Source organism: Diceros bicornis, chromosome 6, assembly GCF_020826845.1.
Source record: "Diceros bicornis minor isolate mBicDic1 chromosome 6, mDicBic1.mat.cur, whole genome shotgun sequence".
NCBI classification, from domain to species: Eukaryota; Metazoa; Chordata; class Mammalia; order Perissodactyla; family Rhinocerotidae; genus Diceros; species Diceros bicornis.
The window spans coordinates 36,832,318-36,847,815 of record NC_080745.1 but is presented as its reverse complement, the minus strand read 5'-3'; the positions used below and the strand labels follow the sequence as shown (position 1 = coordinate 36,847,815).

Below are 15,498 nucleotides of genomic sequence, written 5' to 3'. Positions count from 1 at the left end.
GGAGACGGCCCTGGGCTAACATCAGTGCCCATCTTCCTCCACTTTACATGGGACGCCGCCACAGCATGGCTCACCAAGCAGTGCGTCGTTGCGCGCCCGGGATCCAAACCAGCGAACCCCGGGCCGCCGCAGCGGAGCGCGCGCACTTAACCGCTTGCGCCACCGGGCCGGCCCCTTGCCCATTTTTTAATTGGATTATTTTCTTTTTTGCTATTGAGTTGTGTGAGTTCTTTATAGGTTTTGGATATTAATCTCTTATCAGATATATGGTTTGCAAATATTTCGTCCTATTCTGTAGGTTGTCTCTTCCATTTATTGATTGTTTCCTTTCCTGTACGGAAGCTCATTAGTTTACTGTAGTCCTACTTGTTTGTTTTAGCTTTTCGTTGTCTGTGCTTTTGGTGACTTATCCATGAAATCATTGCCTAGACCAATGTCAGATCTTTTTCCCTAAGAGTTTTACGGTTTCAGGTCTTACATTTAAATCTTGGATCCATTTTGAGTTAACTTGTGTGAGTGGTGTAAGATAAGGGTCCCATTTCATTCTTTTGTATGTGGATATCCAGTTTTTACAACAAAGAAACTGTCCTTCCTCCATTGCGTGTTCTTGGCATCCTTGTCAAAAATTAGTTGACTGTATATGTAGGGTTTATGTCTGAGTCCTCTATTCAGTTCCACTGATCTATGAGCCTGTTTTTATGCCAGTACCATACTGATTTGATTACCATAGCTTTGTAATATAGCTTGAAATCAGGTGTTGTGATGCCTCTAGCTTTGTTCTTTCTCAGGATTGCTTTGGCTATTCAGGGTATAAGCTAGCTTTTTTAGTGCATTCCCTGAATATCACATCTGTAGGATTTTTAAAAAATAAATTAAAAATTTAGGGTACTTTTAAGAGGAAGATTGGCACAGATGTTAGCTCAGGGCTAATCTTCTTCAAGCAGATAAAAGAGGAAGATTGGCAACAGATGTTAGCTCAGGGCAAATCTTTCTCAGCAAAAAAAAAAAAAGTACTTTTAGACTTATAGAAAAGTTGCAAAGATAGTATGAAGAGTTCTCATGTACCCCACATCGGTTCCCCCTACTGTTAACATTTTACATTAGTCTGTCATATTTGTTATAATTAATGAACCAAGATGGATACATTATTATTAACTGAAGTCCACAGATTATTTAGATTTCCTTAGTTTTTAACCTAGTGCCCTTTTTCTGTTCCAGGATCCCATCCAGTCTTCTTCATTACATTTACTCATCATGTCTCCTTAAGGCTTCTCTTGGCTGTGACAGTTTCTCAGACTCTTTTGATGACTTTGATAGCTTCGAGGAGGACTAGTCACATTATTTTATAGAACGTCCCTCAATTGGTATTTGTCTGATGTTTTTCTTATGATTAGGCTGCTGGAGTTATGGGTTTTTGGGAGGAAGACCACAGTGGTAAAGGGCTATTCTCATTACATCACATATAAGATACTGTCATGCATCACTTAACTACGGGGAAACATTCTGAGATATGTGTCGTTAGGCAATTTTGTCATTGTGTGGACATCATAGAATGTACTTACACAAACCTAGATGGTATACCCTACTACACATTTAGGCTATATGATACTAATCTTACGGGACCACCATCGTATATGCAGTTAGTCATTGACTGAAACATCATTATGTGGCACATGACCGTACGTACTATCAATGTGGCAGACCTGATGATGTCAGCCGTGATCATCTGGCTGAGGTAGTGTCGGTCAGGTTTCTCCACTGTCAAGTTACTCTCCACCCCCCTTGCATACTGTACTTTTTGGAAGGAAGTCACTATACATAGCCCACACCTTGGGAGTGGGGAGTTATGCTCTGCCTCCTTGAGAAGGGAGTATATACATAAATTGGAATTCTTCTACATGAGAGATTTGTCTTTCTCCCCCATTTATTTATTCCATTATTTATTTATATCAGTTTGGATTAATGGATAGTTATTTTATACTTTGGGTTATAATCCACTAATACTTGATCTTGTTGCTCAAATTGTTCTAGCTTTGCTTATTGCCAGCTCTTTCGGCTGGCTCCAGGGTCCCTTTGACATATCCCCATCCTTTTGGTGCTTTTTTTTTTTTTTTTTTTTTAGCATTTCCTTGTTTTCTGGCACTACAAGATGCTCCAGGCTCTTCCTGTATATACCCTGCCCCAGCTATAGAATCAGACATTTCTCCAAGGGGCCCTGGTTCCTTTTTTTTTTTGTAGAAAATATTAGAAACCAAGATCTGGGTACTAGGTGTGCTGGTTGCTATGGGTTATCATTGCTTGTAGGGTCTCTCAGCTGACAAAGCAAGGAAATATATGAGTGTACTAACCTATGTACATGCACATATCTACAAGTTTTTCTATATACATATAAGTATATATCCATCTGTATCTATATTAAGCTAATAATGAGTTTATACTGATGTCCTCAACTTGAATCCAGTAACATGGATCATTCTAACCACCCCCCGTGCCATCCTCCAATGCTTTTCTGTAACCTTTCGCTCCAACAGTGAGAAACCTACCTCCCGCCATCCACCCTCCCTTTACTTAAGTGTCCAATTCCAGTATACATGTATAGTAGTTTCAGAATTGTTAAGCCATGCTCCTGGGGGAAACAGCCTTATCAACCAGAGTACAGTGCTGTGTGTAGCTCCTTTTGCCTTTTGTCTTGCTGACTCCATTCATTTCCAGAGTTACTTAGGTCAGCATCTTTTCTCCCTATCCCTTTCAGTGGAGCTATTTCATACATTTGTAAAATAGTTAGATTCTTTTGTTAGTCTGTATTACATCCCTGATCTTCTAAATATTTTCTTAAATTCCCATACATTAAATTTATTCTTTGTGCTGTAAAGTTCTAGGGGTTTTAACAAATGTTTTGTGTCACGTATTCACTGTTACAGCATCCTACAGAATAGTTTCACTGCCCTAAAAACTCCCCTGTGCTTCACTGATTCAAATTTCCTCTCCAAATCCTGGCAACCACTGATCTGTTTGCTGTGTCAATAGTTATGCCTTTTCCATATCTGTAGAAGTTAAAATGTTTGTCTCAGGCCATTTAGTTCTACCAGAGGAAAAACTGGATCCCCCAGTCCCCACCCCCCCACCCCCCACCTCCCCAGTGAGGGAAGAAAGGGATGTATACAGATAGATGTCTGCTACTGGAAACCAGACAGAAAACAGTGGTTTGGGGTCTCATTGTTCTGTTTAGGGGTTTCACTTGGTGGCCTTATTTTCAGTCTTGTGCCTCACTTCCACTTCTCTTGGTGCCTGGTAGTCTGAAGTCCAGAGGCAGTTGGGTTCCATCTCTCCAGAGAATAAACCCCTAGTCTCCTTTAGGGGTGGGGGTTGGGTGGCCATTCATTGCACTAGGTGGAGGGGGACACTTGGGATGTAACTACTTTAGACTTTTAGCCAATCTCTTGTTATTGGCTCTATGTCTTGCCTCCTGATTTTCTGAGGTATCTTGGGTATCTGAGCGTTTCTAGTGTTACAAATGCCATCGCTCATTTCTCAGCAGAATCACTCTGCAGGCACTTAAGTTCAGTGTTTCCTCTGCTAAGCTGTTATTTCTCCATCAGCTTTCTGTCTTCCAAAATTATGTTAAGATCTCTTATCAATAACTGTTTTATTTCTCTTTGTTCTTGTGGGTTTATGCCATGTTTAACCAGAATTCTGATTTGTGTTTAGAAGTTTGCTATTTTGTGCAATTGAGATTGTAATTACTCTGAAAAGTGTTAAAAGCCATATGAATTGGATTTCCTTGTATCACTTGTCTCTCCTTGGTATTGCAAATATGGCTCTTTTGCAAATACAGCTCTTAATGTACAGTTGTTATAAAAAACAATTGTGTGCAATTGGTTTTTCACGAGCCTTCACTGTCTTCTCTTGTGTTAGGAATAAATCTATGAAAAACCATCAGCAGCATTCTTTTGAAACTTGCTGAGGTTAACATTTCTGCTTCATTTGTAGTTGCTCCCATGGCGACACCATAGTAACTGTAACTACTGGCAGGGCTGGGAAGTTTCTACGTTGACTTTCTTTTATAGAAGTTTGTTCTCTCACACACTCTTTCTTATTCTTTTGCAGCAAATGGAATACCAGCAGGTTAGACTGACTTATGTTATGGACAATTTAATTTTGGACTTATCATTAACAAGAATATGGGACAGAATTCAAGATCTATTTTCTTTAGTAACAGGAATAGAATTAATTATAAAATTCCTAACTGTTCCTATAATTCCAGTAAATGGAACTGTACCTTCTAATGGTTTATGGTTATGTTTTGCTGAATGTACTGAAAGGGCTGCATGCATTTTCTTATCCTAAGGGATCAAATGGGATGAGATGAAATAGCAGTTTTAAGGAGTCCCTAGCCAGGTGAAGGCTTAGATTGAAGAGATGCTTTTAGTGTGTCCACTATGGGCCACATGCCTTCCCTTATGTGATGTCATTTACTTTCATTCTCGTAGTGACCACTGAGGTGGCTATGAACCCTCTACAGATATGAACTTGGAGGCTTTGCCTTCAGTGAGGCACAGCCAGAGTGGGAGCCCAGGGCCTGTGCACTTCCCACTGTGCTATCAGGGGCTTTGGGCTGGTTTTCCCAGCTTAGGTCCCATGTTTCCCCTGTGCTTTGCTTCCAGATCAGTGAGAGCCAGTGTAGCACAGTGGTTAAGCATGGACTCTGAAGCCACACTGCCTACATTCAAATATCTATTCCAGGCTTAGTGGTTAAGTGCGCGCGATCTGCTGCTGGTGGCCCGGGTTCGGATCCCGGGCGCACACTGACGCACCGCTTCTCCGGCCATGCTGAGGCCGCGTCCCACATAAAGCAACTAGAAGGATGTGCAACTACAACATACAGCTATCTATTGGGGCTTTGGGGGGAAAATAAATAAATAAATAAATAAATAAAATCTTAAAAAAAAAATCTATTCCACCATGTAGCAGTTGGGCTCTGTGCCTCAGTTTTTCCATCTGCAAAATGGAGAGAATGGTAGTTGCTGTGGGAATTAATATTGTAAAATACCTAGTTAACCCTATACAAGTGTTTACTAAATAAAAAGGTAAATTCTGTTGGACTTCTAGTCTTCCTGCTGTGCTGAGTACTTAAAGGAAAGCAGATATTATTTTTAGGCCTTGCCTTAAGGGAGAGCTTTACAGAAACAAAGATGTATACAGAGGTGATAGAGTTTCCCTTCTTATCTGGAAGATTTGGGCCAGATGGGTAATACACTTTAACTAAAATGTCCTTTAGCAGTGCCAACCCTCAAATGGGTATTTTTAAGCAAAATCTAAGTGCTTATGAGGCTTACACCCAGATATCCTTGAATAGCTACGTAGAGCTTTTTTTTTTTTTTTTTTGTGAGGAAGATGAGCCCCGAGCTAACATCCATGCCAATCCTCTTTTGCTGAGGAAGACTGGCCCTGAGCCAACATCTATTGCCAATCCTCCTCCTTTTTCTCCCCCAAACCCCAGTAGATAGTTGTATGTCATAGCTGCACATTCTTCTAGTTGCTGTATGTGGGACGTGGCCTCAGCATGGCCGGAGAAGCGGTGCGTCAGTGTGCGCCCGGGATCCAAACCCGGGCCGCCAGCAGCGGAGCGCGCGCACTTAACCGCTAAACCACGGGGCCGGCCCCCTACATAGAGCTTTAATGAGGGTGAAAAATTCCAAAGGTTAGAGTGGGATAATCAGATGAGAAATGGTAAAATAATTGAATTATTTTGTCTTTATAAAGTGAAGGGGCAGAGCTAGATGACTCCAAAGGCACGTGATTTTTGTAATCATTAAGCTTCTTGGTTTAGTCAGCTAACTCAGACCTGGAATGTGGATGCCTATGTGCTTAGATAAAAACAGAATGATGTAACAGATGAAAATCCTGTGGTGTCATTTGCCTCATTAAAATTCCAAAGGCTGCCTATCTGGTGATACAAGCAACCCTGAGATTGCAGAGATCTTTGGTTATGGCTTTAGGTCTTTTTGTCCGCTGGTCATTGTAACCTCTTATCCCTATGTTGAATAAATCAGTGACAGTGCCGTCCTGTACTGCCGAGGTTACTTTTTAAATGGAGGAACTAAGACAAGTACCATTATCACTTGTGGGCAGGTGACTTGCCCCATGATGTCATCCTCAGCCGGGGCAGACTCAGGCATAGCATGCCTGTTACAGAATACCAACAATTCCGCATGGTTTCACTAAATAGTTTCAACAACTGAAGGTTAATCTTTGTTTTTCTTGTATGATAGACACAGTACAGGAGCTAAAAGAAAGTTCATAGTCTGAGGGGTAAACAGACTGAAAAGGATAAGGTTTCTCAATATGGGAGACGATTTTATATCAATCTGAGAAGAGTATCTGGAGTAATTTTAACCAAGCACTGCAGGCTTAAGGTGGACTTCCGATGGCTGGTCCACAGGCTGGGTGGGGAAAGAGCACTGATTGGAGAATCACCGGCTTCTGAAGAGGCAGCTGTTGAAGGTTCTCTCACCAGGCAATTGTTTGGTAATTGTTGCGATTAATGAGATTGTGCAGTAGAAAAGCAAACAAAGCTGAGGCTGCTAAGCTGACCAGGAAAACACATTGTTTCCCTTGTATTGAAGAGCAGGTGCTGCGTAGGAGCAAGAAGCCTTGGGGTGCCCAGCCCACCTTCTTTGACATCTGGGCGGTTGCTAATTTTAGGAAGCATTTGATTAGTATTTGGGAAGTTATGGTCAGGAATTCCTTCATTTGCCTTTTTCCCTCACTGGGAAGACCCTATTGAAGAGATCTCTCTGTATTTAGTTTTCCAAGTAGTTGGAATTTTTTTTTTTTTAGTGAGGAAGATCAGCCCTGAGCTAACATCCCATGCCAGTCCTCCTCTTTTTTGCTGATGAAGATTGGCCCCGGGCTAACATCCGTGCCCATCTTCCTTTACTTTACATGGGACGCCACCACAGCATGGCTTGGCATGCAGTGTGGTGGTGCACGCCCAGGATCCGAACCTGCGAACCCCGGGCCGCCAAAGCCGAGCGCATGAACTTAACCACTGTGCCACCAGCCCGGCCCTTGGAATTCTCGATAACAGAATGCTGCTGCTACTAATAGTTATCACTTGAGTATTTATTGCATGGAGAAAGAAGAGAGGCAATATAATATATTGGTTGAGAGCTGGCCCTAGAATCAGACTCCTGGGTTTGATTCCTCACTGTACCATTTACAAGCTTTGTGATTTTGAGTAAGTCACTTAACCTTTCTAGGCCTCAGTTTTCTCAACTAAAAAAATGGGAATAGTAAGTGCTGCATCCATATTAGCTGCTGTCGTTAACACTGTTGTTGTTATTGATTTTGTTAGCTGATCACTGACTGTGGGAAGAGTGCAAGGTCTGTTGTACCCACACATTGGCGCCTTCCTGGGTCCTTCTCACATCAAGTATGACAAGTGAGATAAATGAGTAAACCAAATATCTTAGTGGCGTGAGACATTTCCCATAGTAATTTCAATTTTTCTAACAGCAGCTTCCCAGTGAGTACTGGTGACTTGAGTTCATACTTTCTCATGCATATTTTTTTCTGGGTCACTACCTGTGAAGTCAAGGTTTTCTAGCTTAACATTGTAAATAGATAAAACTTTATCAAATCTTTTCCATTACCAAGGGCTGTTAGCTAAGAGATCTGATCTGTCATGAATGGAGGAATTTGTTCCAACATTCTTGGAATCTCTCTGCCCAGGACAAAGTTTAGTCTTAAAATTAAGACAGTGCTACAGAGGAGCAGGGAGTCGTGGAGTTATACCGCTGGGTTGAGGAGAAAAGGACTAATGAGAAAAGCCTGAGAGTGGACATTTGCAGAGCAGCTCAGCTGGTTGAAAGTTGGCATTGTTTACTGCCCAACATCTCAGAAGATTTTCCTCGGCTGAGTGGGCTTGGTGGAACACTGGCTTGCGAGTGTTGCTTAGCAACAAGATTTTGTGGCACCCGATTCTCAAAGAGGCAAGCAACCCATCAATTCCCTGCCTCCCCCTCCACCAACCCTCAGCTACCATGCGGAGCCTCCTATTAGAGAAATGTGTGCTGAAGGGAGGGACCAGAGAGAGGGGGCGAAGTTTAATCATTGAACTAAGCAGCCTGAAAGTATTTAATCTGTGGCACCAGTTCCCCAGAGGTCTGCAGCTTGAACTGGACTTGGGCAGCACTCTAGAGACGTGGGAGTAAACACTGCACAGAAATCTCTGCCCATCTCAGGAGAAACTAAACTTGGGAAAAATGTTTGCGGTACACTTGATGGCGTTTTACTTCACCAAGCTGAAGGAGGATCAGATTAAGAAGGTAAGGACTCAAAAAGCTGAGAGATGCCTGATTCGTTCTTCGCTAACAGAACTGATATTCTGCCTACATCCAAAAGGATTTAAGAGAGCTTATTAGAAAAGATACAGGGAGCATAGGACCAGTAAAAAAATCATAAAGGGGGAAGAGGAAGTAAATCTCCCACGAACTGGGCGTTGCATATTGTCCTGAGTCTTGAATTTCCCTTGGAATTTGTCGGCAGATATCAGATGGGAGGGAGAGGAGGAAGTCTTTAGAAAGCTTGAAGACGAGTGTGTTTGATATAAGGGATGTCTGGGGAGAAAGGCTACAAAGGAGGGAGTCATTTTTAAAGAAATTTTGAGGACTTTTAAAGTAATTCACATGATTCTTCATGTGCTTGAAAAATATAAATTTGGGCACCCAGAGGGTTGTGAGTTTTAATGTACAATAATTAAATATTTGTTATTGGCATGTGCTCTTTGCCAGTGGTATGCTATTAATGGTGTGCATTATTTTGCCACTTTGCCCAAGAAACCTGTCTACAAAATTTACTCCAAGGTGGGCTGGTTAAAAGTTGCCAAGGCTCCTCAGAGGGCCATGAGCATTCTCCCCTGGTGGCCTGGAATGAGCTCAGCCTACCATTCTAGCTACACCAGCTGCCAGCAGCAGGGCCCTGGGCACTAGCATCTCAATTTACAGAGAACAGAAGTCCTCCCAGCTGGTGAATTATCCGAGGTCACGCAGGTATTTCAGGTGGATCAAGGATTGCACCCAAGTTGCTGACTTCTCCTCCAGCATTCTTTACATTGTGCCATGATGCCACCTGGCCTTTCAAACTGAGAGAGGAAGCATGGCCACTTACAGCCCTCATGTGCTTGGTAGGATAAACTCCCACTATATTCTGTTCATTAGAGAATTGGGTTAGAGATTATAGCAAATCTTAAAATATTATAAATCAATCAGATTTAATCTAAGATTTTCACTTGTTGATTAGATTCAGAGCCCTCTTTTAGCTTCTCAAGGAAGTGGGAAAATCCTGAACAGCACTGCTTAAGAATTCACTTTCTGTTATTACGTGCTTAGTCAAGATGCAACCTGTGTGCTGTCTCTCCAACCCCTAAGGGGGCGTCTGGAACCTTGACGCCTTTGGTGCTGTACGTGTTTCATCTCCTTGGGCCCCTTTGTGATGGTGAACGTTTCGTTACACCCTAGAATCAGGCGGGACGTGTTTGTCCACCAGCACTGGTGCAGGCTCAGGAGGCCCCTTTTCCTGGAATTGGAGCCTCCACTGATCTGTTCCAGGTCCTTTTAGTTGGAGGGTCAGCCTTTGTCCAGGCCTGGAGTTGACCCTTCCCTCTCCCCATGGGAGACAGGAAAGCTCGTGAGAGTGAGCTGAGCAGGGATAGTCAGGAGCACTTTGCAGCCACCTTAAGCAGGTGACCCAACAGGTGTCTGGGGCAGTATGGAAGGCTGATTTATGGGTTGCTGGGATGAGTCACAGTTTCTGAGAACACTGGCTCATTGACTCCTCTGCGGGGTGAAACACGCCTGGTCAAAAGGCACCGGCTCTTGCTCTTTCTAGGTCAGATAACCAGGCCCCTTCTTAGTTCCTGTGCTTCCTGTGTCTAGACTTGTTAAGGTCCTGGGCCATACTTGCCTGCGAGGGTGATTATTCAGACCCTGGAACAATTTTTTAAAAATCTCCATATACCAACATTAAAATCAAACCAAACCAAAGCAAAACAGAAAGAAAGGACAGAAGGAAGGAAAGAAAGAAAAGAAAGGAAGGGAGAAACCACTCTGACAGCTTCTCTTCCAATTCAATATATGGACATTATTTAACCTATTGATAACGTTGGGCTGGGCCTGGTCGCTGACCTGCAGATTGTTCACTCACAAAAGAAGGACTGGTTAGGTTTTCAGTGTGTACTTTTTACGGTTTAGTAAGAAAGTCAACATTACGAAAAGTGGAAATGTTACCTTTAATCCCACCCCTCTCACAAACACATTTGCAGTGTGGAAGAGCTTGTAGTCTTCTTTCATGGTGTATGTTTTTACAGTTATATTGTCCATAGAATTCTGAATCTTGTGTTCTTCACTTATTGTTATATTGTAACCACTTATGTACATTTCTCCATTTCTTCATAATTATCATTTTAATGTCTTCCTAATATTCAATCAAGTTGGATATGCCATAATTTGACCTTTTCCCTCTTGTTGGACATTCGGCTACTTTCAAAAACATTTTTTAACAATTAAAATAGTGCTATGATAAACATTAGTATGTATTTAATGCTCTCCATCTTTGGGATTATTTCCTAAGGATAGATTCCCAGAAGTAAAATCACTAGGTCAAAGTGTTGAACCTTTTATGACTCTCGAATCATAATACAGGACCTTTGGACTAAGTGATCTCTCAAGTCCCTTCCAGCTCCCACATCCTGTAATTCAGCAGCTCTGAGCTTACATTTTTGAATTTACTCTTCCTACGTTAAACGTGCTGCTCGTTGGTTCTTTTGTTTAGAAGATATCCATGTTCTGGTTTGTGAGTCACTCCAAAAGTGGGCTTTGATTTTCTGCAACTCAAGCACCCTCCCTTAGTGCCTGCAACACAGGTGCCTTGTTACACAGGCCCCAAATCACCTGTTTGGATTTAAAATATAGCTTTTTTGTCCCAACATATGTTTCATTCTTTTCTTCTAGTTACCATACCAGGTGTTGTGGAAGATTCAAAGAAAAACAAGCAACGGTTGCTAAGTTGACATTCTGTCTGTCATAACTTGAACTTATCGAAACAGCAGCAACAGTAACCCAAAGTCCTACATGGCTCTGTTAAACTGCAGCTCCTGAACGACCCCGATGGGGCCTCGAACCATTATTTACATAGACGGGATGACACTCTGGGGATGCCCAGAGAAGCTCTTTATACTTTGGGTCCAAGCAAAAATGAGCAGCAGGTTCAAGTGCACTGTCGGAGGGGCCTTGGGATGTTAAAGGAGGAGGTTTAGTTCCCGTTTGGTGCATCTCACCCTTCCCCAAGCCCTAATTACTTGGGTCACGTCCCTTCCTTCGGTTTTCTCTGTGTATGTGGCTGTGCCAACCAATTAGTCATAAACAGACTCAGGGTGAACAAGAAGCCCTAATGAAGCGTGACCTGGTTCCATCCTATCTTCTCAACTATGCTGAAAGCCCAATTGTCCTTCTTTGCTAATGGCTCTCTGATAGTTTTCTGGCCTTTGTCTGGCCCCCAAGTCCCTGGAGCCATTTCAGTCTCTGTATTGGCCCCAGATTGAGCTGGGATGCCTGCCCTCCAGGCCCGGCTGATGACTGGGTGCCTGTCCTATGATAAATGTCATGTGACCCCTGCACTTTTGGCGTAATTCCTTGTGGACCCCCCACTGCGCTATGAACCAAAACCAGGCTGTGGAGTGAAGAGTATGGAGACTGCACTGTGGTCCCAGAGCTGCCACTTAACTACGACTCGACTAATGCCGCTTAAGGGCTCTGAGCCTTGGATTCCTCATCTCTCAACTAAGGACAGTAATTTTGGCCTTACCTAGCTGCCTCAAAGGGAGGTCATGGAGATTAGATGAGGTAACATACATGAGAGCACTTTGTAGACTGCGACATATGTTCTTAGCCATAGATAAAAGTGTGGGAGAGCACTTTCTCCAGGAACGTGCTGGGATCAAGCCTCCTTGTGACCTGGATGGGTAAAGAGGCCACTCAGTATATAAAGAAGGAGTGGCAAATACCGGGCGCCTATGCCACTGTCGCTTCTCCTGCCCCAGCGATAATCCATCCCAGTGGGCTCTGGGAATCCAGGCTGCCAGCACCAATTGATTAACATTAGCATGAGGGAGGAAGCTTTTCTGCCATCCCTGATGGGACATGTTACCTTCAAGTGGACTGAGCACAGCCGCAGTGATTTTTATACCTTCCCTCCACTGGGGCAGTGGTTCTTTGCCCCAGTTTCCTGGTTGCTTGAGTGACATCCACTTATTTCCAATAGCAATTTGAGCTGGCTTTAAAAATTAAAATTTATCTTAATTAGAACAACTTTAGTTAAAAACAAAATGGAAATTTCAAGGACTAGATTTTAGAGATTGCAGTTGGAAACCAAATTTAGCCCTGAGCCTCCTAGCAGCCAATCAACAAAGGGAAACATGTTTGGATACATGTTGTCATCATTGGACAAAAGAAAGCTTCTGTGTTTGGGAGTTTAAGGTTCAAGCTATAGCTAGTGTTTTCCAGTGGAGAGGCAATGGAACAATGGTGAGGGCCCTGAACTGGGAATTAGAAACTCTGAATCCTTCTTAGTTTTTGTCCCTCCATTGTCCCATCAAAAAAATGCAGGAATTGTTTTTTTCCTCAGAGTTTGACCTTCAGTGGAATAAATCCCCACCTCCTCCTCAGCCTTCCATTTCATTCTGTTCTTCCAACTCCTCACCTTATCCCAGCTTGATGAGGAGTCAGGCAAGGAACCTTTGGGAATCCGTATCAAGAAACTATCCCCAGAGCCAGCCCTGATGGCCTAGCAGTTGAAGTTTGGCGCACTCTGCTTTGACGGCCCAGGTTTAGTTCCCGGGCATGGAACCACACCAGTCGTGTGTCAGTAGCCGTGCTGTGGTGGCCATCTCACATAGAAGAACTAGGACTTACAACTAAGATATACAACTGTACTGGTGCTTTGGGGAGGGAAAAAAGGAGGAAGGTTGGCAACAGATGTAGCTCAGAGCAAATCTTTCCCAGCAAAAAAAAAAAAAAAAAAGCTTTCCTGAGAGTCAGGAATGTAGCTTCATAATGGGAATGGGAATTTACAGCCTTGACTGGAGGGCAAGCAGCCAACCCTGGTCACCCCGGTGTCTGTTTCAGGTGGACAGGTTCCTGTATCACATGCGACTCTCGGATGAGACCCTTTTGGACATCATGGCTCGGTTCCAGGCTGAAATGCAGAAGGGCCTGGGGAAGGACACCAGCCCCACAGCCTCAGTGAAGATGCTGCCCACCTTTGTCAGGGCCATTCCAGATGGCTCGGGTGAGTGGGGCTGGGGCCGCCAGGGACTCTGATCCTCCTGGTTTTTTTCTTGGCTGATGGGTACCTGAGGTTTGCTCCTATACCCCAGCTTATCTCTCCAGCTTTTTTTCCACATTCCTCCTCCCACCCTCCCTGACTTTCTCTGCTTCAGTTGCACTGAACACCAGAAGTTTTGAACCAAAGTTCCACGGACAAATGCACCTTGCTTTCTCTCTGCCTGCCTTGCCCTCACACATCCTGTTCCCTCTTCTGCTGGAGCGCCCCCATGTTCTTCCCCCCGTAAACACCAACTTAGCTGTGCCATCTCAGGGTAGAGATAACCGCCTCCATTTGGAAGCATCCCCATGCTGGGTTAGGCACTTGTCAGAGTGCCTGTCATCCTGCTCTTTATGCGAGTCTCCCCACTGGAACAATCTCCATGAGGGCAAGGTCTGTCTTCTTTGCCACAGTGTTCTGAGCCCCTGCGATAGTGCCTGATGCACTAGGCCCTGAAATATTTGTTGAATGAATAATAAATGGCATTTTACTCCTAGGTATCTAGATTCTAGGCTCTAGATAGTAAGTAATGGAAGGAAGCATGATGTAGTGGAAAGAATATTAAATGATAATTCAAGAAACCTGGGTTCCAGGCCCAGCTCTGTCATTCTTCAATGACTTTTGGCAAAATGTGTAGCCTTAGTTTCTCCATCTGTAAAATGAGGGAATTGGCCTATGTATGAATTTTTTATCTCTGCTGTAACAAGTTACCACAAACTTAGCAGCTTCATACCACACAGATTTATTCTCTTACAGCTCTGGAGGTCAGAAGTTTGGAATAGGTCTCACTGGGCTGTAATCAAGGTGTTGGCAGGGCAGCTTTCCTTCTGGAGGCTCTAGGGGAGAATCTGTTTCCTTGCCTTTTCCAGCTTCTGGAGACCACCCACATTCCTTGGCTCATGTCCCTTTCCATCTCCAAGCCAGCCATGTAGCATCTTCAAATCTCTCTCTGACTCTGACCCTTCTGCCTCCTTCTTCCACATTTAAAGACCCTGTGATTACATTAGTCCAACTCTGATAATCCAGGATAATCTCCCAACCTCAAGGTTAACTGATTAGCAATTTTGATTCCATCTACATCCTTAATTTCCCCTGCCATGTAACCTAACATATTCTCAGGATCATGCATTTGGATGTAGACATCTTTAGGGGACAAGTATTTTGCTTACCCCAGCCTAGAGACCTCTAGAGGGAGTCTATGAGGTTCCATCCAACTCCCTTATTCTCAGCCTCTGGGCAAAGCCATAGGAGGGAAAGGAACTGGTATCTACCAGGTACCTCCTGTGGTCATGGGGTGCTAGGGGCTCACTGTCTCACACAATCCCCGTAAGAACCCTGTGGTGTAACTATTATTCCCTGGTCAGATGATAGCATGGAGGACCAAGAGGCTTCCCCAATGTTGGGGACTCAGTGCTCCAACCAAGCTTCAGCAGGGGCTTTTGGGCTCTTGAGGGAGTAGGGACTGAAGTTTGGGGAGCTCTCAGGGGCCTTTGATTATATTAGCCAGGTTCTGGTCCCCTCTGGGACAATGCCTGGGTAGCTTGGCTCTGCCATTTGAGAGGCCCCTGAGAAACTGGGATGGGAAAGGCCTGTTCCCTTGCTGGTGGGTGGGTGCATAGGGTGGTCAGTGTACCACCCTGCAGGAACATAAGCTTTGGGGAGAGACAATCCTGCCTTGAAATCTTGCCTGGTTCCTGACACTGCTCTGTGAGAGTGCTGAGGGGACTTGACAGGTCATCCAGGGCTATTCTGAGGAAGCACCTGAGTCATGGGGTGTGTGTGTGGGAGGAAGACCCAGGGCAAAGTCCTCCTGGCTTCCTGTGCTGTGGCTCCTCCTGCAGAGGTGCATTCCCCAGAAGCAAGGGAAAGCGGACTTGGATGGTGTGGAGGCTGCTGGGCTGGGTGTGCCTTCCCCAGGCCTGGCAGCTTCAGGAAGGTTTAGAAGTGAAATTGACCAAGAACTCCCTCCTCCTTAGGCCAGGAATCACCACCTCCTTTCTTCACTGTCTCCTCAGAGCCTCTCATCACACAATAAATCTCACCAGTGATCCTGTTGTGGTGAGGTCCCTGGGCCCAGAGTCCCTGTGGAGCCAGGTGGCCTCGGTAAGTCCCAGG

The 15,498-nt window shown here is 44.2% G+C and overlaps 1 protein-coding gene across 3 annotated transcripts in view; it reads left to right on the top strand.

Annotated features, from left to right (window-relative positions):
• The first annotated feature begins 7,308 nt into the window (after positions 1 to 7,308).
• HKDC1 (hexokinase domain containing 1) overlaps positions 7,309 to 15,498 on the top strand; it is a 47,442-nt gene continuing 39,252 nt past the window's right edge. For 2 of the 3 annotated variants that reach the window (XM_058543293.1, XM_058543292.1), the window contains exons 1-2: positions 7,309 to 8,330; positions 13,185 to 13,347. In XM_058543293.1, coding sequence (XP_058399276.1) covers positions 8,268 to 8,330; positions 13,185 to 13,347 — 226 coding nt within the window. In that variant the 5' untranslated portion in view covers positions 7,309 to 8,267. Of the gene's footprint in view, positions 8,331 to 13,184; positions 13,348 to 15,498 lie in introns of those variants that run through there. The other variant, XM_058543294.1, reaches the window with a different exon arrangement.